Source organism: Caretta caretta, chromosome 12 (genome assembly GCF_965140235.1).
Source record: "Caretta caretta isolate rCarCar2 chromosome 12, rCarCar1.hap1, whole genome shotgun sequence".
Lineage (NCBI taxonomy): Eukaryota > Metazoa > Chordata > Testudines > Cheloniidae > Caretta > Caretta caretta.
In genome coordinates, this window is record NC_134217.1 from 4,852,343 (window position 1) to 4,877,656 (window position 25,314).

General features: G+C 46.4%; 1 protein-coding gene across 4 annotated transcripts in view; it reads left to right on the top strand.

Moving 5' to 3' along the window:
• TSNAXIP1 (translin associated factor X interacting protein 1) overlaps positions 1-25,314 on the top strand; it is a 69,683-nt gene that overhangs the window by 24,585 nt on the left and 19,784 nt on the right. Inside the window, exons 1-8 of one of the 4 annotated variants that reach the window (XM_048816469.2) lie at positions 1,638-2,727; positions 5,053-5,146; positions 7,507-7,613; positions 10,213-10,336; positions 13,749-13,842; positions 17,644-17,840; positions 21,892-22,027; positions 23,674-23,843. In XM_048816469.2, coding sequence (XP_048672426.2) covers positions 2,630-2,727; positions 5,053-5,146; positions 7,507-7,613; positions 10,213-10,336; positions 13,749-13,842; positions 17,644-17,840; positions 21,892-22,027; positions 23,674-23,843 — 1,020 coding nt within the window. In that variant the 5' untranslated portion in view covers positions 1,638-2,629. Of the gene's footprint in view, positions 1-1,637; positions 2,728-5,052; positions 5,147-7,506; positions 7,614-10,212; positions 10,337-13,748; positions 13,843-17,643; positions 17,841-21,891; positions 22,028-23,673; positions 23,844-25,314 lie in introns of those variants that run through there. The other 3 variants (XM_048816472.2, XM_048816471.2, XM_048816474.2) reach the window with 3 other exon arrangements.

Genomic DNA, 25,314 nt, shown 5'->3' on the forward strand with positions numbered 1-25,314 from the left:
ATCACCAAAAGTAACTATTGCTGGCAGGCAGCCATGTACTGGAATATGTTTTTTCAAATAGCACACCAAGTGAAGTTTGGGTTCAGTAAGAGGCACATCTTTAAAGTAATGCAGATAGATGGAATCAGGTAGTATAGATACTGCTGAGACAGTGTCCAACATTAGCTGAATAGAGTGTGATTTGCCTGAGGGTATGGCGGAAATGTTTACAGTGTACTTTATTTGTTCTGGAATATGTGCAGTAGTGATTTTGTCCACGCTCAGCACAGTAACATCTGGTATTGTAACTGCATGCACCTGTTGATTGAACTGGCTGCTACGACATACTTTAGCAAAATATCAATCTCTTTGCAATGATTGCACTGAGCTACTTTTACCAGACATCCTGTGTAGCTTGCAAGGTGATGTGGGGATCCACAGCGAAAGTATGCTTTTACTGTATTTTGAATTTGCTGATTCTGTGGTTTTCCATTAGTTTTCCTCTTGTAATCATTTGTCTGCAGCAATAGTGAACTTTTCTGCAAAGGAGTCACAGCCTGGACTGTGCCTCCTATATCCATGCTCATTATTTTGGCTTCAGCTGTAACTGACTCAATCTGAGTAGCAATGGTTATTGCTTTTTCTAGTGTAAGCTGTGGTTGTAGAAGCAAGCGTTCTCTTACATGAAGCATGGTTGTTTTCTCAATGAGCTGGTCTCTAATCATCTCATCTGCCACATTCCCAAAGTCACAAGTTACAATCAGACTCCTCAGGGAAGCAATATACTGCATTATAGTCTCCCCTGTTTTCTGCTCACATTGGCGAAATCTGTAGCAATTAGCTACTACATTCACTTTTGGCACAAAAAGTTCTTTAATGCAGTGAGTGCAGTCTCATATTTATTATCTGCAAAGAGAAAGGTGTAAAATATACGCTGCCCTTCTGCTCCAAGGCAGTGGATTAGCAGAGCACGCTTTCTTACTTCAGAAATCTCTGTAGCAGTGATTGCAAGCAGATAAGTCTCTAACAAATGGATCCAGGCATTAAAAGCAATTGGAGGCTCACCTGGGCTTTGCAGAAAGGGTGCAGGTGGGTTCAGAGACAGAAGATCCATCCTCGTCGCCAAAATGTTGTAGCAACCAAGCAAGGTACTAATGAACTTCAACAGGACTTTATTTTGAAAGTGGAAACCTCTTTACCAAGTTGCTGCTGCACCCTCGGTAGCTCTCACTCCGCCTCCTCAACTTCCCCCCCAGCTTCCTGTTTCCTGTCCTTTCAGACTTCCAACAGCCAGTGCTCCTGTTTCTAATCATTACAAGGAGCATCTAAACGCCGCACCTTCCTGCTCTCCCTTGCCCCCGCAGTGCAGCCCCCTCCCGCACTGGCGGTACACTGAGGCTGTGGGGGAGGGGGACAACGAGGGAGGGGCTGGGGACTAGCCTCCCCAGCCGGGAGCTCAAGGGCTGGCAGGACGGGCCCGTGGGCCATAGTTTGCCCACCTCTGATCTGGACACAACTTTTCACTTGTGGGTTTCTTTAAAATTTGTTTACATTTCACAATGTATGGAGCATGGAATTTTCCATACCAAACCATGGCCAATCTAGTCTGAGATCCTGCTTCTGTCAGGAAGAGAGAGAAAACCCAGCATGCACCTGGCCAATTGTCCAGTGGTGCATCAGAGAAAAATGCCTTCCTGACACTTGTGGGAGCTAGCTGATAGCGGCAATCAATCTGAAGGCCCAACCCTGCAAAAATTTGACCGTGTTCTCCAGAATGCTAAATTAATTTAATTTCTATTGAAGTCACTGGGGATTGGGGGTGCTTAGTGCATGGTTAGCTACAGGTGTGATTATATGATTTTCGTCTCTGGATGGTTAGGATCCATTTTGATTAAATTAAGCAGTAGATGCATTAAAATTGCAGTTCCATTATCCGATTGCTACAAATCCTTAAAGATGCAAGTTATTTCATGTTTTACGGCCTGTGATGTACTGGAGATATACAGAAATGTTTCCAGTAGCACATAGCTGCAGCCTGTGTTTATCTGCCAACAGTACCTCACCACTTTAACAATAATGTAGGATTTCAAAATATCGGAGACCTCTTTTCTTCTTGACACCTACAAAAGCTTTGAGAACAGATTTTCTGAACCAGTTTATTTACTAGACTTTTAGGTTTCTAAAGTATTCCCAGTTAAGAGTCTTAGGCTGCTTGTACATTTATGAACAACACACTAAGTTTGACTCCCTTTAAACATAATTATTTGCATTACTGTCATGCCAAGGAGCCTTAGTCAAGGACCGTTGTGCTAGTCGCTGTACAAAAGATGGCCTTTGCCCCAAGAAGCTTACCCTGTTAGTATAAGACAAGGGTCAACAGATGGATACTGATGGGAAAGTACAAGGAAACAGTGAGCATGATGGACAGTTATCTTAGCAAGCCAGCAGGCTGGCCATTTTCAAGTTTTTTGTTGGCATCATGCCAAAGGAGAGTTTTAAAGGGGGTTTTGAAGGAGGATAATGAGGTAGCTTTGCAGATGCACATCAGCGCTCCTCCCAAGTGTGAAGGGTAGCATGTGAGGGGTAGCATAATCTAATTGCCTTCTATGATGAGATAACTGGTTCTGTGGATGAAGGGAAAGCAGTGGACATGTTATTCCTCGACTTTAGCAAAGCTTTTGACACGGTCTCCCACAGTATTCTTGTCAGCAAGTTGAAGAAGTATGGGCTGGATGGATGCACTACAAGGTGGGTAGAAAGTTGGCTAGATTGTCGGGCTCAACGGGTAATGATCAATGGCTCCATGTGTAGTTGGCAGCTGGTATCTAGCAGAGTGCCCCAAGGGTCGGTCCTGGGGCCGGTTTTGTTCAATATCTTCATTAATGATCTGGAGGATGGTGTGGATTGCACCCTCAGCAAGTTTGCGGATGACACTAAACTGGGAGGAGTGGTAGATACGCTGGAGGGTAGGGATAGGATACAGAGGGACCTAGACAAATGAGAGGATTGGGCCAAAAGAAATCTGATGAGGTTCAACAAGGACAAGTGCAGAGTCCTGCACTTAGGACGGAAGAAACCAATGCACCGCTACAGACTAGGGACCGAATGGCTAGGCAGCAGTTCTGCAGAGAAGGACCTAGGGGTGACAGTGGACGAGAAGCTGGATATGAGTCAACAGTGTGCCCTTGTTGCCAAGAAGGCCAATGGCATTTTGGGGTGTATAAGTAGGGGCGTTGCCAGCAGATCGAGGGATGTGATCTTTCCCTTCTATTTGACATTGGTGAGGCCTCATCTGGAGTACTGTGTCCAGTTTTGGGCCCCACACTACAAGAAGGATGTGGAGAAATTGGAGGGAGTCCAGCAAAGGGCAACAAAAATGATTAGGGGACTGGAACACATGAGTTATGAGGAGAGGCTGAGGGAACTGGGATTGTTTAGTCTACGGAAGAGAAAAATGAGGGGGGATTTGATAGCTGCTTTTAACTACCTGAAAGGTGGATCCAAAGAGGATGGATCTAGACTATTCTCAGTGATAGCAGATGACAGGACAAGGAGTAATGGTCTCAAGTTGCAGTGGGGAAGGTTTAGGTTGGATATTGGGAAAAACTTTTGCACTCGGAGGGTGGTGAAACACTGGAATGCGTTACCTAGGGAGGTGGTGGAATCCCCTTCCTTAGAAGTTTTTAAGGTCAGGCTTGACAAAGCCCTGGCTGGGATGATTTAGTTGGGATTGGTCCTGCTCTGAGCAGGGGGTTGGACTAGATGGCCTCCAGAGGTCCCTTCCAACTCTGTTATTCTATGATTATTCTATGAGAGAAAGCACAAAGGTGCTTGTTTGAAAATTTAAAGAGTGAGAGAATGGAGGCTGGCATCGTGATCAATGGAAGTCAACATCTCAGTAGTGAAAGAGAGATGATAGGTAGAGTGGGGGTAGGTCACGAAGGGCTTTGAAAGTTAAGATAAGTAGCTTATGTTTGATGCAGTTGAGAAGGGGGGGCCAGTGGAGGGATTCAAAGAGGGCGTGACACATAGTGACAAGCTAGGAAATTGACCTTTGCAACAACATTCTGAATGGATTGCATAGTTGCATTTGTCAACACCAGAGAAAAGGCGGCTGCAGTAACTGAGATGCAAGATGAGAGTTTTAGCTGTATGGATAGAAAGGAAAGACCGTATCTTAGAGATGTTATGCAGAAAGAATCTGTATGATTTTGACATAGTCTGGATGAAAGGACCTAGAGAGAGGTATGAGTTGAAGAGGACTCCCAAGTTGCAAGCCTGAGTGACAGATCAGTGTTGTGCCAGTGTGTGACAAAGTGACAATGCAACTTCATCAAAACATCCAGAAATAACCATATCTGCTGTATCATGGAGTCAAATAGGTGGCAACCCTACTTCCCCAAAAGATGTGAATGCAGCCATATTTGTACCCCTTATAAACTCTAGCCATCTGCATTTATAAGCAGCTGGTCTTGGAAGGCATGCTCTGGTTACACCCTCTGCATATCCAACCCAGAAATCTGGGCTAGTGAATCCAAAAGGTGATTAAGCAGGCAGAAAATGAAAGCTGCCAAAGGAAATTACACATTACAATCAAAGGCAGCAGGACGCCTACTCTGAGAGATGAGTGGGTGTTTGGTCAGCAGTGGGCTTGAATTCATTGAATCTTTTCTGACAAGTGAAGCAGAAATGGTCAACAGGATTGTATTTCTAATTTACTGTGTCTAGAAGGTGGGGACAATAATACTAATCTACTCCAGCCACATGGAGCTCTGAAATTATAAATGCTGAGTATCATTGGTAGCAACAAATAGGGAAAAGTGATGTGAAAAAGATGCAGACTTTCACAGGCATAATGAGTAAGTAACCTTGCCCCTGGATTCTTCCCTCTTCCATTGCTATCACCCCCATCCTATTAGGAGAGCCCACTAAACCACTGGTTTCTGCAGCGTATTGGGTTCCAGCTGATGGTGATGGGATTACATACCTTTTGTTGCCCAGTGGCATTCAGAATAGTATTTTGGATGTTGTTGCACATTTTTTGAAATGTAGGTTTCTTTTCTGCCATTACAGATGGGCACCTAGTCTACATTCACCGGAGAGTTCAAGTTACCAAATACAGACTGGTAGTCTGAAACACACCCTTCTGAAGAAACGAAAGACTCTGGTGAGTGGAAATATAACCACGGAGCACCTAATCTTGGTCCACCTGGGGATGCTTTGGCAACTTGCCAGAAGCCCAAGGGCCATGCCAGACACTTATAAAATAAAGCAAATTTCAGCGGTTTTCATCTCTGTGCAGTCCACAGAGGCTACAGGTCTCGGCATGCAGTGCTGCAATCCCTGGCTTTTCAGATCAAGAAACGGTATTGCAGGCTGGAGTCTTTGAATAATCAGTGGCAGATGTGGGGGAGGGGGGGAGAGAAATAACAGTTGTGCTTCAATTCTCTTCTTGGCTGCAGTTTTTTTTAGTATAACCACAATATGGCAGACGACCAAAGCCAGAGTTTGGCCAATGCAGTAAACAGAATTAGACCTGACATCACATGCTATGTAATCATGAGCTAAAAGCTACTTAAAAGAACATCAGTTCCTTCAAAAGTGGCAGTCATACTGAGTAAAATAAAACCTTAACCTGCTTGTATAAGAGTGTCCCACTAACAGAGAGCAAACTCCAGAAACACCATATTATTGTAGATAACTTGGGAGGGCAGAAGGAGTTGGACACGTCACACATTGTTTCTTAAAAAAACAACACCATTGTGAGAGTTTAGTGGCACTCTGGGAATGTGTCAGCTCCTGGAGTGAGCTATATAGCTTACTCATACAGTAACTCTCCTTGCAAACTGTACTGCTTTGTTCCTACAGTTGGGAAGTCATTTTAGAACTTTTCTCACAACACAATATCTTTAAGTCTCAGTAAATTGGAGTCACAATGCTCCACCAGTACAATTTCTCCACTTCTTACTGAGGTCAGAGGGACATTTAAACTATCACAGGATCATCTTTGGCATCCTGAGATTAAAACTTCTCCCATGGATAACTCTTTATAAAGTTTCCAGACATAAGGAATTTGTCTTAGACAATCAGAACTCCAACTATCCTGTGATAATAGTGAACATAAAGAGTGGCAAGTCACCTCCGACACTTTTCTCCAAGGAAATAATGACTTATGGAAGTCAGTGTGTCACTGAGAAACGCTGCAAGATGCAGTGGTGGGAAAGTTCTGAAATGGCTGGTAGACTTTCAGAATTCACCACAGGGATCTGCTTCTTTTTTCAGAGGCAATTCAGTGTTTTGAAAGGAAATTCAATTTTATTGGCAATTGATTCTTTTCTTTAGGGCGTGCCTCCATTAGCAAGATTTGCATGCATGGTGCTACATCCCTGCAAACCCCCAGTGATGATGTGCTGCATAATGTAAAGTGGGGCTTACATGGATGTGACATGCTCTGGTTCCAAATGGGTAAACAACCCCAATATGTGCTTGGCTTTCCATCAGCACAATACAGCTCCACTGAGGGGTTGCATGGGACAGCTCCACTGAGGGCTTGCATGGGACAGCTCCCACAGTGCATAAATTCCTAATGGAGACAAGGCCCAAGTGAAGCATCAAATTCTGGTTTTCATACAGATTTGGAAGTTAGACCAGAATGCTGCTTTGTTGACATGATATTTATTTTGCAATAGCACACAAAGTCCTCAGTCAGGATTGGGGGACCATTGTGTTAGTCTGTGCTAGAGCTCCAGACATCTGTGGAAAGACATGCCCCTGCCCCGAGGAACATGCAGTCTAAGAAGCATGTCCCACAGCCACCATGGGCTTTTTTACACACTGACTTGCACTATTTTAATTAACTAAACCACTCAGTGCAGGTAATTTTCCTTAAAAAACAAAAAAGAGAGTGAGACAGACAATAGTTCAACTAGTCTTTGGATGTCACAGAATATCAGGGTTGGAAGGGACCTCAGGAGGTCATCTTCTCCAACACCCTGTTCAAAACAGGGCCAATCCCCAATTTTTTTTGCCCCAGATCCCTAAATGGCCCCCTCAAGGATTGAGCTCACAACCCTGGGTTTAGCAGGCTCATGCTCAAACCACCGAGCTATCCCTCCCCCCATAAATGATTATTCTTGGTTACATTAAGGAGCAGCAGACATGCTACCATGGCTTATGGAGATATACCTATCTCATAGAGCTGGAAGGGACCTTGAAAGGTCATTGAGTCCAGTCTCCTGCCTTCACAGCAGGACCAAATACCATCCCTTATTGTTGCCCCAGATCCCAAAATGGCCCCCCTCAAGGATTGAACTCTCACCCCTGGGTTTAAGCAGGCCAATGCTCAAACCACTGAGCTATTCCTCCCCTAGCTGAGAGAAAGGGGTTTTCTGGCACCTTCTCTTTCCTGAGTTTAACTGTCCCTGGGCCATCTGTGCTGGTTCTAGAAAGGCACCTGATTATTCTAACCCCAATTAGAAACACTGGGCACAGAGGGATTCACAGGTGTGATTTCTGCTTTTCTTTCAGGCCTACCAGTTTTCTGTTGGAGGTCGTTTGTCCACATGGCCTGCATATGCATCTGGGCAGGCTATCTTACAGAATCAGAAACCCTGTTGTAGTCCAGAGGGGAGAAGGTAAGACTAGCACTTTATTATTAAAAGTGCTAGGAAAAACTGCAGCGTACAGCATGGGATCTCGGAAATAGGCCCAAGATGTTCCAGCAGGGTAGCAGAAAATGGGCTTGTCTATACCCAGGAATTATAGAACAAAATCACCACCATTGCTACTCAGCTGCATCAGTTGGAACTCTAGTGTGGGGTGCTGGCAGCATCCCTAAGGACTTCTGGTATCAGACAAAGCAGGGCCAGTTCTGAGCAGCAGCTGTGTGGGAAACACCAAGGGTTTGTTTAATAGTGATTTGTGGTCAGTGCTTAATCAAAAACCAAAACTGGTTCTTAAGCTGAAAATGTCCTTCGGTCTCGATGCACTGCTTCGCATTACATTGGGTCTACCAGACATTAAGACAGGTTTCAGAGGGGTACCCATGTTAGTCTATGTCAGCAAAAGCAACAAGGAGTCCTTGTGGCACCTTAGAGACTAACAAATTTATTTGGGCATAAGCTTTCGTGGGCTATAACACACTTCATCAGATGCATGGAGTCTGATGACACGGTCTCCCACAGTATTCTTGTCAGCAAGTTAAAGAAGTATGGGCTGGATGAATGCACTATAAGGTGGGTAGAAAGTTGGCTAGATTGTCGGGCTCAACGGGTAGTGATCAATGGCTCCATGTCTAGTTGGCAGCCGGTGTCAAGTGGAGTGCCCCAGGGGTCGGTCCTGGGGCCGGTTTTGTTCAATATCTTCATAAATGATCTGGAGGATGGTGTGGATTGCACTCTCAGCAAATTTGCGGATGATACTAAACTGGGAGGAGTGGTAGATACGCTGGAGGGCAGGGATAGGATACAGAGGGACCTAGACAAATTGGAGGATTGGGCCAAAAGAAATCTGATGAGGTTCAATAAGGATAAGTGCAGGGTCCTGCACTTAGGATGGAAGAACCCAATGCACAGCTACAGACTAGGGACCGAATGGCTAGGCAGCAGTTCCGCGGAAAAGGACCTAGGGGTGATAGTGGACAAGAAGCTGGATATGAGTGAGCAGTGTGCCCTTGTTGCCAAGAAGGCCAATGGCATTTTGGGATGTATAAGTAGGGGCATAGTGAGCAGATCGAGGGACGTGATCATCCCCCTCTATTCGACATTGGTGAGGCCTCATCTGGAGTACTGTGTCCAGTTTTGGGCCCCACACTACAAGAAGGATGTGGAAAAATTGGAGAGAGTCCAGCGAAGGGCAACAAAAATGATTAGGGGTCTGGAACACATGACTTATGAGGAGAGGCTGAGGGAACTGGGATTGTTTAGTCTGCAGAAGGGAAGAATGAGGGGGGATTTGATAGCTGCTTTCAACTACCTGAGAGGTGGTTCCAGAGAGGATGGTTCTAGACTATTCTCAGTGGTAGAAGAGGACAGGACAAGGAGTAATGGTCTCAAGTTGCAGTGGGGGAGGTTTAGGTTGGATATTAGGAAAAACTTTTTCACTAGGGGGGTGGTGAAACACTGGAATGCGTTACCTAGGGAGGTGGTAGAATCTCCTTCCTTAGAAGTTTTTAAGGTCAGGCTTGACAAAGCCCTGGCTGGGATGATTTAATTGGGGATTGGTCCTGCTTTGAGCAGGGGGTTGGACTAGATGACCTCCTGAGGTCCCTTCCAACCCTGATATTCTATGATTCTATGAGTGTAAAATACAGTAAGCAGTATATGTATCACAGCACATGAAAAGATGGGAGTTGCCTTACCAAGTGGGGGGTCAGTGCTGACGAGGCCAATTCAGTCATGGTGGATGTGGCCCATTCCCAACAGTTGGTATGAAGACCTCTCAGGCCTTTCCCTGGGTATCCTGCCTAGGCAGTCAGGTGCTTTCCAGGACAGCGTTGACAACAACTCCTGTCAGCCAACAGGGCAGGCTCCAACTAGAACAAATTTGATTGATGTAAATAAGTGTTCTAGTAAATTTGGCTGCAGCTGAACCCTGTATTGATGGCACTGGGAGTTGTCACCTCCCTGCAGGCCAGCAGCTTGGCCAGCCAGCCAGGACACCGAAGGCTAGCCCTGGTTGCGAGGTTAGTAATGGGAAGTGGGTTGGTGCAAGGCGAGGCTCCACATACACATGGAGGAGCGGACAGACAAACTCTCTCACATGTGCACTCTCTCTCTCACACGCACACACCTTGATGAGAACTCCAGTGCCAGATCTCCTCTAGTTTTGGGCCTAGATGGAAAGACAGAAAATGTAATGGGGGGAAGACCTACTCTCTGCCTCAAATACACACTGTGCTCCAGTCTGACACAAATACAGATGGACCCCAATACTTCTTTTCACAGATATTGAGCAGGGAAAAATGTGAATCTCTTTGTAGTGCAACCTATATACGAGGCACAGCCCTACTGAACCTGAGTAATGAGGTAAAGTCTGGCTGGGTGGCAATCGAATCTGCCTCTGTTCCTGTGAGCCGCTCAGGACACTGAGTCTCATATACAGGAAGGATGTACCGCTACAGTAAAGTGATCCACTCTAAAGCTATGGCGGGTGGGGGGAGAGAACCCTAGAGCTCACGGATTGTAAACCATAGATGTGGTAGAATTTTGCCTGTCATTTTCTGTCTGTCTGCAGCAAGAAACTGGCTTCTCTTACCATTGCAAAACCACGGTACCTGGAGGAGCTGGAATCCTACCTAAGGAAAGAGCTGCAGTCTCTGGACCTGACTAAAGAGAACGCTCAGGAACTTAAGCTCCAGGTCTGATGGAAGGGGGAAACTGGTGAATTCAAACATCAGTGCAAAGTGGGATGGATTTTTTTTTTTTTAAACTGGCCATTCATAGGTTCCTTAAAAGAAAAGCAGATGGACAGAGAAGACCCTTTGGCAGTGCTGAATGAGAACTGGCTTTGCTTGGCACTTTGAAGCCATGTGCACAAAGCAGTGTAACTGTGCTAGGATGATAACACTTAGCACCTCCTAGAACACTTCACATTTTCTTGCCCAGCCACTACCTAGTTTCTCCATTGTTTTTTGGAAATGTGAGTGGGCCCCAGAATGCAACTTGTGGGCCAAATGCAGTTGCTGAAATTCCACGCTATGGCCGTCATGCATTGCCTTGCACTATTGTAATACAAAAAACAGGTCCCACGCTTGACCAGGACCCCATTCTCCTAGGCCAGGGTTCCAAGCATACAGCTCATGGGCCAGATCTGACCCTAAGACCCATTTCTTCAGCCTCATGCTAGATTGGGCATGGGTCACTCAGTCCCCCTCCTCCTGCTGAGCCCCTTTGAATAGCCTTGCTGACCAATGCGCACAGTAGAGGTTTAGTGGAGAGGCTTCTTCCTTCTCTCTTCCCTGCTCCTGCTGAGCCCTGGCCTCAGAGGAGTGGCTGCTTCTCCCTGCCTCCCCCTCTGCAGATCAGATCACCCCAGGTTCAGGGAAGTGGCTCTTGCTCTTCCCACTCACACACTTTGGGGGTGTGGAGACAGAGACAAATCCCCAAAGGGGCCACAAGAGAGGGGAAAGAACCCCAGTGGGGGTGAGGGGAAAGGGTTGGGTGGAGGGGAATAAAGAGAGATAACTGGACAGAGGGAAGAAGGTTTCATAAATGAGAAATTTCTTTAAGTAAAACCCTGTAAGTGCCTCAGTAAAGGGGTCCACTCTGCAGTCAGTAAGACTGGGAAGCTCTTCCTGGTGCATGGTACTCCAGCCCATGGACACTGACTGAAAGGTACTAATTACTACTCTGAAACCTGAAAGGTACTAATTTTCACTCCCTCCCAAACAAGTTTGACCCTCTTGTGCTGAGCACTGACCATACAGGTAGGGAGAGAGAATTCCTGCCTGGCAGCCCTTAGTATCTAAACTGACAAAGGGCCAAAGCAATGTCTCTTTTCGCTTATCTTTAGTACGGAGGCACACCCCATAGTGATTAGAGAGTTCAGCATGCAGTGGGGATGTGAGGAACTCGGAATCACTGCCAGGAATGCCTTTCTTAGTTCAAATGAAATGAATAGAAGAAAATAGAAGTGGTTCATTACAGATGTGTGTATGGGAATATAGTCCCTTTACAGCTACCTGTTACTGCTGTAAGCTGTTCTGCTTGGCAGTAAACGTCTGTTTTAAACAAAAAGAAAAGGAGTACTTGTGGCACCTTAGAGACTAACCAATTTATTTGAGCATGAGCTTTCGTGAGCTACAGCTCACTTCATCGGATGCATACCGTGGAAACTGCAGCAGACTTTATATACACACAGAGAATATGAAACAATACCTCCTCCCAGCCCACTGTCCTGCTGGTAATAGCTTATCTAAAGTGATCATCAGGTTGGGCCATTTCCAGCACAAATCCAGGTTTTCTCACCCTCCAACCCCCCACACAAATTCACTCTCCTGCTGGTGATAGCCCATCCAAAGTGACAACTCTTTACACAATGTGCATGATAATCAAGTTGGGCCATTTCCTGCACAAATCCAGGTTCCCTCACCCCCCTCCCAAAAACCACACACACAAACTCACTCTCCTGCTGGTAATAGCTCATCCAAACTGACCACTCTCCAAGTTTAAATCCAAGTTAAACCAGAACATCTGGGGGGGGGGGGGGTAGGAAAAAACAAGGGGAAATAGGCTACCTTGCATAATGACTTAGCCACTCCCAGTCTCTATTTAAGCCTAAATTAATAGTATCCAATTTGCAAATGAATTCCAATTCAGCAGTTTCTCGCTGGAGTCTGGATTTGAAGTTTTTTTGTTTTAAGATAGCGACCTTCATGTCTGTGATTGCGTGACCAGAGAGATTGAAGTGTTCTCCGACTGGTTTATGAATGTTATAAATCTTGACATCTGATTTGTGTCCATTTATTCTTTTACGTAGAGACTGTCCAGTTTGACCAATGTACATGGCAGAGGGGCATTGCTGGCACATGATGGCATATATCACATTGGTGGATGTGCAGGTGAACGAGCCTCTGATAGTGTGGCTGATGTTATTAGGCCCTGTGATGGTGTCCCCTGAATAGATATGTGGGCACAATTGGCAACGGGCTTTGTTGCAAGGATAAGTTCCTGGGTTAGTGGTTCTGTTGTGTGGTATGTGGTTGTTGGTGAGTATTTGCTTCAGGTTGCGGGGCTGTCTGTAGGCAAGGACTGGCCTGTCTCCCAAGACTTGTGAGAGTGTTGGGTCATCCTTTCGGATAGGTTGTAGATCCTTAATAATGCGTTGGAGGGGTTTTAGTTGGGGGCTGAAGGTGACGGCTAGTGGCGTTCTGTTATTTTCTTTGTTAGGCCTGTCCTGTAGTAGGTAACTTCTGGGAACTCTTCTGGCTCTATCAATCTGTTTCTTTACTTCCGCAGGTGGGTATTGTAGTTGTAAGAAAGCTTGACAGAGATCTTGTAGGTGTGCTCAAATAAATTGGTTAGTCTCTAAGGTGCCACAAGTACTCCTTTTCTTTTTGCGAATACAGACTAACACGGCTGTTACTCTGAAACCTGTATTAAACAAGGGAAGAGTTATAGAAAAGACCAGATTACTTCGTTTCATGTCCAGGTCTAGCTCTTTAGTGGCTTGGAATTTTAGATGGAATTTGGTGTCACTAGATAGCTCCTGTTCCAGGCTTTCCATGAATACCAAGCACTGGCACCAAATGTAAGGTATTTTGGAGATATTGGTAATAAACATCATGTTATAATTATTTTGAAATCTAAGGGCAAACCCTGATCAGTCACAACTGGCTCATATTCTGAAAATAACTTAGCTTCCACCCAGAACAAAACTTGCTCACCCCAAAACCTGAGGTCCTGTCAGCTCTGCTCAGACACTAAAGATCCCATGGCATTTTTCATATGATTGGGGATTTGGCCAGAATTTCCCATTGCCCCACTGTCTGTCATCCTCCACCCCAGAGGTTGTTGCATTTCAATGGCAAAGCTGGAAGTATATTTTTTGTGACTTACTTTGGGATACATTAGCTGCATATTGAGAATTGTAACAGTGTTTATTTTATTAAGACTTAACAGTATTTTTAAAAGGATGTTGACATCATCATCATAATCTGTGCAGTAATTAAGACAGCAACAGTGATTGCCTCAACAGCTAGCCCAACGTTCTAGATAAGGAAAATGAACAGAGTCCTTGATAGTGTTCCCTCTCTCTGTGTCTTCTGTTAGCCTTATAGAGAGATCTTTGAGTTCTTCATAGAGGACTTCAAAACCTACAAGCCCCTGCTGTCTGCCATAAAGAATGAGTATGAAGTTACATTGGGTAAGATCTTGGATTCTGTTCTGCTGGGAGTAACAGTCATTTTAGACAGGTGGCTTTACACAGTAAATTAGCTGTATCAGATAGCTACAGGATGAGCAGTAGGGACAGGCTTCAGTGCCAAAATAATAATAAATGGGCTCTTGTTAACTACCTCTTGTACTTATTGTGAACTGGAGAGTCTATGTAATGAGAAAAGGAATACTAGTGGCACCTTAGAGACTAACCAATTTATTTGACCATAAGCTTTTGTGAGCTACAGCTCACTTCATCGGATACATTCAGTGGAAAATACAGTGAGGAGATTTATAAACTCACAGAACATGAAAAAATGGGTGTTATCATACACACTGTAAGGAGAGTGATCACTTAAGATGAGCTATTACCAGCAGGAGAGCGGGGAGGGGGACCTTTTGTAGTGATAATCAAGGTGGGCCATTTCCAGCAGTTAACAGGAACGTCCGAGGAGCAGTGGGGGGGGCGGGGGGAGGGAGAATAGTTTTACTTTGTGTAATGACACATCCATTCCCAGTCTCTATTCAAGCCTAAGTTAATTGTATCCAGTTTGCAAATTAATTCCAATTCAGTAGTCTCTCGTTGGAGTCTGTTTTTGAAGTCTTTGTTTTAATATTGCGACCTTTAGGTCTGAGATTGAGTGACCAGAGAGAATTCATTACAATCTACATACCATACAGACTATGCTGACAGCTTGTGCCACATGCTCTCAAAGAAACTGCGGAACCACCTGATCAACTTCCTCTACAGCAAACAGGGAAAGATTAAGAATGAGCTCTCAGAACTGGATACTCTCATAAAAAACCAACCTTCCACACAAACTTCCTCCTGGCTATACTTTACAAAAAGTAGACAAGCCAATTACAATACACACTTAGTTTAATGTCCTTTTTCTTTTGTAGAGAAGCAGTCTAAACTACTACATGCCACAAGAGGCCACAGCAATGGTTCCCTTAACCCACCCAGCAATATTGTCAATCTATCCAACTATACTCTTATCCCAGCAGAAGAATCTGTCCTATCTCAGCGCCTCTCCTTCTGCCCGTCCACCTCCCACGAACACTACCAACACTACAAAAAGAAGGATTCTAGATGGACTCCTCCTGAAGGTTGAAACAACAGACTGGACTTCTACATAGAGTGCTTCCGCCGACATGCACAGGCTGAAATTGTGGAAGAGCAGCATCACTTACCCCATAACCTCAGCTGTGCAGAACACAATGCCATCCACAGCCTCAGAAACAACTCTGACATCATAATCAAAAAGGCTGACAAAGGAGGTGCTGTCGTCGTCATGAATAGGTCGGAATATGAACAAGAGGCTGCTAGGCAGCTCTCCCACACCACTTTCTACAAGCCATTACCTTCTGAGGGTTACCAAAAGAAACTACAGCATTTGCTCAAGAAACTCCCTGAAAAAGCACAAGAACAAATCCGCACAGACACACCCTGGAACTCCGACCTGGGGCATTCTATCTGCTACCCAAGATCCATAAACCTGGAAATCCTGGGCGCCCCATCATCTCAGGCATTGGCACCCTGACAACAGGATTGTCTGGCTATGTAGACTCCCTCCTCAGGCCCTATGCTACCAGCACTCCCAACTGTCTTCGAGACACCACTGACTTCCTGAGGAAACTACAATCCATCGGTGATCTTCCTGAAAACACCATCCTGGCCACTATGGATGTAGAAGCCCTCTACACCAACATTCCACACAAAGATGGACTACAAGCTGTCAGGAACAGTATCCCCAATAATGTCACGGCAAACCTGCTGGCTGAACTTTGTGACTTTGTCCTCACCCATAACTATTTCACATTTGGGGACAATGTATACCTTCAGATCAGTGGCACTGCGATGGGTATGCCAACATTTTTATGGCTTACTTAGAACAACGCTTCCTCAGCTCTCGTCCCCTAATGCCCCTACTCTACTTGTGCTACATTGATGACATCATCATCTGGACCCATGGAAAAGAAGCCCTTGAGGAATTCCACCATGATTGCAACAATTTCCATCCCAACATCAACCTCAGCCTGGACCAGTCCACACGAGATCCACTTCCTGGACACTATGGTGCTAATAAGTGATGGTCACAAACACCACCCTATACCGGAAACCTACTGACCGCTATTCCTACCTACATGCCTCCAGCTTTCACCCAGACCACACCATACGATCCATCGTCTACAGCCAAGCTCTACGATACAACCGCATTCGCTCCAACTCCTCAGACAGAGACAAACACCTACAAGATCTCTATCAAGCATTCTTACAACTACAGTACCCACCTGCTGAAGTGAAGAAACAGATTAACAGAGCCAGAAGAGTACCCAGAAGTCACCTACTACAGGACAGGCCCAACAAAGATAATAACAGAACGCCACTAGCCATCACCTTCAGCCCCCAACTAAAACCTCTCCAACGCATCATCAAGGATCTACAACCTATCCTGAAGGACAACCCATCACTCTCACAAATCTAGGGAGACAGGCCAGTCCTTGCCTACAGAGAGCCCCCCAACCTGAAGCAAATGCTCACCAGCAACCACACAACAGAACTACTAACCCAGGAACCTTGGAATAATGACTCAACCACTCCCAGTCTCTATTCAAGCCTAAGTTAATTGTATCCAATTTGCAAATTAATTCCAATTCAGCAGTCTCTCGTTGGAGTCTGTTTTCAAAGTCTTTTTGTTTTAATAATGCGACCTTTAGGTCTGAGATCGAGTTTTAAATTCATGGTTAACCCAGGAACCTATCCTTGCAACAAAGCCCGTTGCCAACTGTGTCCACATATCCATTCAGGGGACATCATCATAGGGCCTAATTACATCAGCCACACTATCAGAGGCTCGTTCACCTGCACATCTACCAATGTGATATATGCCATCAAGTGCCAGCAATGCCCCTCTGCCATGTACATTGGGCAAACCGGACAGTCTCTACGTAAAAGAATAAATGGACACAAATCAGATGTCAAGAATTATAACATTCATAAACCAGTCAGAGAACACTTCAGTCTCTCTGGTCACTCGATTTTTGACCTCAAAGTGACTATCCTTCAACAAAAAAACCTCAAAAACAGACTCCAACGAGAGACTGCTGAATTGGAATTAATTTGCAAATTGGATACAATTAACTTAGGCTTGAATAGAGACTGGGAGTGGTTGAGTCATTATACTAAGTGAAACTATTTCCCCTTGTTTATTCCTCCCCCCCACACACACACACTGTTCCTCAGATGTTCTTGTTAACTCCTGGAAATGTGCTGGAAATGGCCCACCTTGATTATCACTTCAAAAGGTTTTCTCTCCCCCCACCCCACTCTCCTGCTGGTAATAGCTCATCTTAAGTGATCACTCTCCTTACAATGTATATTTTTTTCATGGTCTGTGTGCATATAAAATCTCCTCACTGTACTTTCCACTTTATGCATCCGATGAAGTGAGCTGTAGCTCACAAAAGCTTATGCTCAAATAAATGTGTTCGTCTCTAAGGTGCCACCAGTACTCCTTTTCCTTTTAATATAAATAGCAGTGTATTAAGATCAGCAGCCCACATGGAGCTTAGACCTGTAGGAAGAGAGATCAGCAGAATATAGTCCCAGAAGCTAGAATCCCAAAGAAAGCCAGCCCTCAGCTGTTCACCATAGCAGGTGGAGGAAAAACTTGCTGGTTTTGTCACAGGTTCCAGTCTTGAACAGTAGTTCTTAGATTGACTCTTCTGCCTAATTCCATAGCCCTGTTGAGTCCTTAATTAGAGAGCCCACCCTTTCCTCCTTTAGCTCACCTGAGGGAGAAGATCCGCTCCCTGGAGCCCTTGAAGGCAATGCTGGTGTGTGTGTCAGATGAGTGCACCCGGCAGATCGTGGCACTCCAGGAGGAGGAGAAAGCTGAAATAACCAAGCTGAAGAAAGAGAAACTGTATTTGTTAAAGCTTATCGACAAAATGGAGGAGGAGAAGGGCTCCCTGCAGACTCAGGTAAAATGGTCAACCAGATGTTTCCCACCCCAGCCTTATGCATCTAGTCCCAGACAGCCTGATCCTGCTCCCACTGAATCAATGGGAGCAGCCATAGGCCTCGTAAGGTGCTGATGATTTGGCGTGCTCAGCCTGATTCAGTGCTAATGCAGAGGTCTCCATCACAGTGTTCCCTGCAGATGGCACGTTCCACTGTGCTATGCTGTCAAAACTCTTCTGAGTTGTGGATGTAGGTCTGTCTTCCCTGGTGCTTAATTTGTAATGAAAGAGGTGTCAGGGCTCAAGCAATTTTTACACTTTCATAACTGATGCAGCAAGCCCAGGGGTGCCAGGGCTATGAACTGCCAACCCTAGAGGCGGCAGTGTAGGGCCACCCAGAGGGATGGGGCAATTTGCCCCAGGCCCCCACGAGAGTTTTCGGTGGCAATTCAGCGGCAGGGGTCTTTCTGTGCTGCCGAACACACCCGGACTGAAGGACCCACCGCTGCTTCTTCCACTCTGGGTCTTCGGCAGCAATTCGGCAGCGGGGATCCTTCTGCTCCATATCTTTGTCGAAGTGCCCCGAAGACCTGGAGCAGAAGAACCCCTGCCGCCAAAGACCCCAGGCCCACTGAATTCTCTGGGTGGCCCTGTGGCAGTGTCTTCCCCAGCCGTCATGTCAATACTATTCACTGTGTCTGTGTACACAATACGTGGGATAGGCACATTACTGACACGTGACAAAGCCACAGATGAGTTATTTAGATCCTCCCTCGCGAGTGTTGAGAACATGTTTATATCAACCCCATAACAAAACCTATTAGAGTAATCTAAAAGAGAGTATTAGAGAGTATTAGTATTAGCCTATTAGTAGTAATCTAAGAGAGATCTAAAAACTGACTTGATGATAAACACCAATGTCTCATGGCCCTGCAGAGCTGGAAGTGACCACTGGGTCCTGCTCTAATTCTCCCTCTTCCAGTGGGATGAAGATCAGATCAGAAAAAAGCCATGACATTTTTACCTCTAGAAAGGATGTTTCTGGCCTGGATTTTGGGCAGATTGATTTTCTGTGGGGAAATCCCCATTTCGGGGAGAAGGAAGAAATATTTAAAATGGCTTAATTTGCTAAGAACTGTGGAATACTAGATGAGTCCCAGGGGAGGTGAGTTAGTGGGCAGAGAGCCAGTCAGAAGTGCTTGTGAAATGCAATTGACCTCATGGCTCCAAAGTTTGTCACATGACTCCCACTTCCATTTATAGGGGTGTGGGTGTACCTGTCTCTACCTGTCCATATTGTATCAATCATTCACTTTATTGTAGGTGATGCTGGTAGTGACACTTACAGTGAAGACTGCCTAACATTTTCCCTTTATAAGTTTTCAGTTGCTTATAACTTTGTCAAACAAACTGCTCAGGCTAGAATATGAGGTGTCTGTTTGTCACCAGGGTGCTCTACTCACTGATAGAGCACCTCCTTCTGGCCCTATCTGGGGATTTGCTCTGCAAGGTCAATACCACTTCCTGCCATTGTACTCCAGCACTTTCACACCCTCAGGATTCATCTGCTCCCACTTTGTGGCTTGGTCCTCTGACCAAGTCCCTGTTGTCCTCCCCTTCCACTGTATCAACATCTCTCAGGACCCACTGTCTTAGGCAGTCTTCTCTTTCACTGCCCTCTTAATGGTGCCACTTCTCCAGTGGCTGGTAGGGGAATCCAGGCATGCCCTCTGCACAGGATTCCAGCCCAGGGACCTTACAACAAGCAGTCAAGGTCAGTACAGTCCTATCCTGGAGCTGCTTCCTACCTTGCCTTCTCTCACCTCAGGAGTGACTGTAGCTTTTCACTCTGCCACCCACAGCTGCTCTCAGCTCCTGGATTTTATACAGGCCCCTCCAGTTCCTGTCCAGCAGAGCCTTGTCTCTAATTAGTCTGAGTTGCTCCCAGGCTCGTCCTCCAGGTGCAGCCAAGGAGGTTAATTGGCCCATGTAGCTACCTTAACCCCTTCAGCCTTGTGTGGGGTGGACATCCCATCACACTGCCTCGTGGATTTTTTTTAAGTTTCAGCAAGAACTGAGTTAAGCTGTTGTGACAAAGTGGGGATTTTCCCTTGTTATGTTGTATATGAGCCTATGTGAGTCTTACTGTTTTGCATGAATGCTCTGTGTACCTCACTTTCCGTGTGTACTTGCACCAATGTCTAGGTGGTGGGAATAGGGAGTGTGACTTTTGTGGAGGCTGCTCCCGCTGCCTGTAACAATGCTATAGTAACCTGAGACCTAGGAGGGGGATGCGGTGATTCTTGGCCTGGGAAGCGAGACAAAGGCCAGAGGAGGAGCCACGGGCAGGGCAGGGCAGGGCCCAGGATGCTGGCAGCCAGTCAGTCTCCACTGGCTTATGACACAGGAGGAGGAGCAGAGCCCGGGCTCTGGGCTCCCGTCCCCGCAAGATGGACTTGGCTGAAAGTCACTGATTTCTATGCTAACAAGTTCTGTCCTACACTGTGTTCTTATGGACTAATAAACCTTCTGTTTTACTGACTGCCTGAGAGTCCTGTCTGACTGCGGAGTTGGGGTGCAGGGCCCTCTGGCTTCCCCATGAGCCCCGCCTGGGAGGACTCACTGCGGGAAGCGCCCAATGTGGAAGGGGATGCTGAATGCTCCGAGGTCAGACCCAGGAAGGTCGAAGCTGTGTAAGCTTCTTGCCCAGGTGACAGTAAGCTCAGAGAGAGGAGGCGGCTCTCCCAGAGTCCTGACTGGCTTCGTATGAAGTAGTTCCAGAGCAGCACGCCGGTGACTCCATGACAGCTGTTTCTAAAAGAGAAGTTAGGAGAAAATGGGTATAGTTTTGACACTGTCAAAAGATATATTCAGTTGTTTCTTTAAGGAGCTCTGGCACCTCCAGGGTTTGAAGCAGGAACTTTAAATGGGGCAGGGGTTGAGGAAGTGCCTTTTGCTGGCCTCATGAAAATCCACCCAGATTTAGCTGACTTATGACTACAGAGCATCACATTTGCACATACTTAGTTGAACTTTAGCTAAAATCTCCAACCAGTCCATCTTCACTGAGCATGCTCCAGCCACACAGTGCTTCCTAACATGCTGTCCCTCCACACTAAGCATGCTTCTTGCAGCCACAGAGCTAGAACTCCTGACTGGGGGGATGGTGCAGCAGCAGCTGTTGTCACCCCGTTGGGCTAGGGAAAGGCAGGGGTTAGGCAAGTAAAGGTAAGTGTGGGAAGCTCAGCACTCTCTAAATGCAAAAGGTCAAACTCCCCCTCCTCTACTTGGCTTGAAGGTGCAACTCGCCACCCCACTTACTGCTCCTTGGCTTGTGCAGTGAAAACTCGCTCCTATTTCAGTCTATTTTAACCACTGGGGGAAGGAGTTCTGGGCACCAGGCAGGCGCAGACCATGAGTTCCAGTCTCAGCTCCTCACTGACTGGTGCTTATGCTGCTGTGCACTTCACAGCCCTTCTTGATGAGCAGAGCCTCATGCCCCTGCATTGTACAGCTGGGGTAACCGAGAGGCTGCACAACGTCACTTCTGGCAGATCTGGGAATGGAAGCTGGGGCTAGATTCTGTGCCAAGCCTCTCAGAGGTTCAGACGATGGGGGAGGGAGATGGACAAAGGTGGTTTAAGCTATCTTTGTATATGTACAATGTTACTACCAAAAAAAGTCAAAGAATGCTATTAAGGTTGCAAAGTCAATCACTCAAAAGGAAGGAAATGCCAAAATTAATGCTGCCTTTGCAACCTTAATTTGACCCCCTGGTGCATATGCATTATGATACAGGCTTTAAGTACATGATCACATGCTGTTTTCCTGCAGGAGCCTGCCTCATTCAGTGCACAGGGTGGACAGTGCTCAGAGAATGAGCAGCTATTCAATATTTAGTTTTCTCCTCATTGTTCTGTGTGTGGCCCCAGGCCTTATTTACTGCACACTATTCAAACCCGGATCTGAAGACAGAACGATTAGTTTTCTCATGGGCTTTTCAGTGGTGCTCATTTCTACAGTATCTGAGAGCTTGAGTGCAGTGGTCAGCCCAGTATCCTGTCCCCTGCAGGTGAACATGCTGCGGAAGAATATGGCCAAGGAATACATGCGCTACATTAATGAGTGTGACGCACGCAAGCTGCTGCTAGCAGACCTGAATGAAATGCGCAATCAGCAGTTGGAAATGTCGCTTCGCCAAGTCCAAGGTAGAGAAAGCAAATTTTTGTAAGAGCTTATCCTGCAACAAGCCCCAAATCCAGAGCCATATAACCAACATTGCACAGAAGACTCAGCACTCACCCGCTACTTAACGAAACAGGTATTCCAGGTCCAGATTCTGCAAGGTGCTGAGAGCCCTTAGTGCTATTTGACTTCAGTGGAAGTTGTTGGTGCTCAAGGATCTTGTGACAGGCAGGCTGCAGGGTCGATCCCTCCGAACCAGCGAACCTTCTGGAAGTCAAGGATCTTGAGCATTTGTGTTTACAAAACTGCTCTGAGTTTGTGCCAGCCAGGTTATTTACCTGTGATAGTGATTGAGTAGGTGGCCCCTGCAGAGTCACCCCCAGTGCTGCTGTTTGGGAACTTGCTGGAAAACAATAGCTAGGTGTCCACATGAGCGCCCCATTTATGGATTTGAACGTTCAGACCCAAAGACAGCACATCCCTGCTTCTGCTCTGTCCTTTCCCGCTAACCCAAAATTCAGCCTGGGACTTTGAATATGGGTAAGGAGGGCAGGGAATGTGGGTCCGCAAAGATAATTTACTCCAAGAACTACAGTTACTGGTAAGTAGCCTTTCTTCTTGTTCTTTATTAGTCCTGATTTTAGTATTGAATGTTTGCATTACAATAGCAGCCAGAGGCACCAATGGGGATTGAAGGGCTATGCAAATAAGTGTTTGCATAAATACATACATATGACCTTCTCATAAACAAACAAGGGAAATATAACCTAGATGGAGCTACTATAAAGTGGGTGCATAACTGGTTGGAAAACCATTTCCAGAGAGTACTTATCAGTGGTTCACAAGTCAAGCAGGAAGGGCAGATTGAGAGGGGTTCCACCCCCACCCCTTGTGTATATGGCCATTACAGCACTGCTGAGTCTCCCAAATTCTGGCCGTGCTGTGCGAAGCTTCCAGCTACTCTCCAGTCCCCTCCTCCTCCTCCGTTCTGGAGGAGCAGCTCCACATCTGCTCCTCATTCAGCCCAGCAATTAACTGTGCACCTCCTCAGCCCCACATCAGATCTGCCCTGCCAGGCCCACATTTGCTCCTCCTATAGCTCCTGGGTTCTTCAACCCACCTTCCCGCTCCGAGGCAGGGTGTTCCAGGTGGTGCAGAGGCACCATCCTGCTCCTGTTGCTCACAGGAGGGGAGGGGGGAAGAAGGGATGGAGCCACCCTAAGCTGCTGTGCTCTTTAGTTCTCTCTTCCCTCCACCCTCATCCTGTGAGTGCAGTGTCAGCTTCTGGGGAAAGGGGAGAGAGTTCTGCCTGCCCCCTGCAGAAGCCCTGATTGGCTGCTCTTCCCCAGGAGGTGGGGCAGTGGGGAAGGCAGCCAGTCAGATGGGGGTTCCTCCCCCCCCCCCCCCCCCCGAAGGCAGGACTGACATTCACAAGAGGACTGGAGATTCTCATGCTGTGAGCAGATGGGCTCCAGACCCAGCCAGACTCATGTGACTCTTGAACTGTCAAAAGCTGGGAGCACCAGGACTGCAGCACTGCATCAGTAGGGACAACACATCAGAACCCCTGAGGGCTTTAATAACGCTCACTTGAGAATGTGCCTCCAGAGAGCTGGGCTTGCAGTCACGGCCCTCCATCTGACTGTGCATTGATGATTGTTGTTTAAAGACGTCAAGGGTGAAGACTTGGTCAAGGTAACGCTGGCGTTGAAGATAGCTCGGCAGGACCTCACGAAAGCCCAGGTGGAGCTGAACACGATGAAAGCAGATTATGGAGACGTTGTACCCAGGAGAGACTTCGAATCACAGGAGAAAAAATATTCTGATCTGTTTGAGAAGGTGATCATAAGGCTGTGTCTACCACACAAATACCATCCTGTATCTTGGGGTGCAGGCTAGACTAAGTAAAGCCAGGAGGTGCTCACTCCAACCCTAACTTGTCCCATTGCACCTGGCTCTTGTCTGTTGGCACAAGGAGATAAGGTAGGGATGAAATGGTAACGTAGAAGTGCCTGCCTGTTGACAGTTTGGATCTCAGCCTTAGCAATATTTCAATACATTGTTTAATTCCTCCCCACAAATAAATGTCTCATCCCCTTGATTGGGGCTTCCCATAGAACAATTAAAGAGCCATCTCTGAACAGCTGTAACCTCTGGATTCGAAGCACTGTTGGTTTTGCCATGGTGTATTAACAGTAATAGACAGAGTTGGATAGGTGTTGATTAGCATAAATATCCTACTGCATTGCCGGCTCTCTTACTGCTAATAAGAGAGAGTCAAGTTTAGCTGCGTGTAGTGCTGTAAAACAGTGGTGAAATCAGTTAATGAAGTAGATATATCTTACACCACAGCCCTCTCCATAGTTCTGCTTACTGAAAGAAGCACTCAGCTGGTAGTTTACTGTGTCTGCTTGGTGGTGCTGCTGCATTTCCCTCGGATATGAAATGGGTTCCTTAGTCTTCTGTGACTCCAGGGTCACCATGCTGCTTGTGGACTGAAGACATTTCCCCAAGCTGGACTGAGGGCTTAAATAGCTTCTGTTGTAGGTGGCTCGCTTTGTTTGTTTGCCTCCTTTTCGGAGCAAACAGTGTGAGCACTCGGCTTGCAGTGCACACACAGGAGCAGCGCCTGTTTTCCTACAGTGCAGCAAAGGACATAATGAACAAAAACGAGCAAAGTCCTAGGCTTAGCCCTGTTCCTGAGCTGTCATGGGCTAGAAGAGGCCATTCAACCCAGCTCCCAGCTGGACTAGACCCTAGAGCAAGGAATCGCTCAGTCAATCTGTAGCAAGCCTCCTGGTTGTTTCAGGATCATTCCTGCCATTGGTCAGGGTGCAAAGGAGAGAATGGGGGTGTGAAGGGGGCTTGGCTCAGAGTAACTCCTCTCCTCTGAAAGAGCAAAGAGCTGCCTGATGCACTGGAAGAAAGTTGATGTATCTATGCAAGGGGTCTAGTTTGGGGGTGCCCAAATTTGCATTAAAGGTGAACTGCAAAAACTATATATAGTGCATGCACCTGTTTTGCTTCCCTCTGAGGGGTTGAGGCCTGGCAGGTTTCTGAAGCTTTTCTGCCTGGTTATTACATAAGGCTTAGTATTTCTAATGTATCTATTTTTGCTGGAGCAAAGGCTCTCAGCCTTCAGTTACAGGGAAGCAGGTGTTGGATCTTTCACAAAGAGAACTTTTCTCCCAGGAGTTTGAGTTATAGATATCATAAACAGAGTCATAAACAATGAAGGTGTGAATAAAACTCCCTTTCTCTCCCTCTCAAGGTTTGGGTTTCAGTCATAATCTTGCTAGTGCTTCCACCC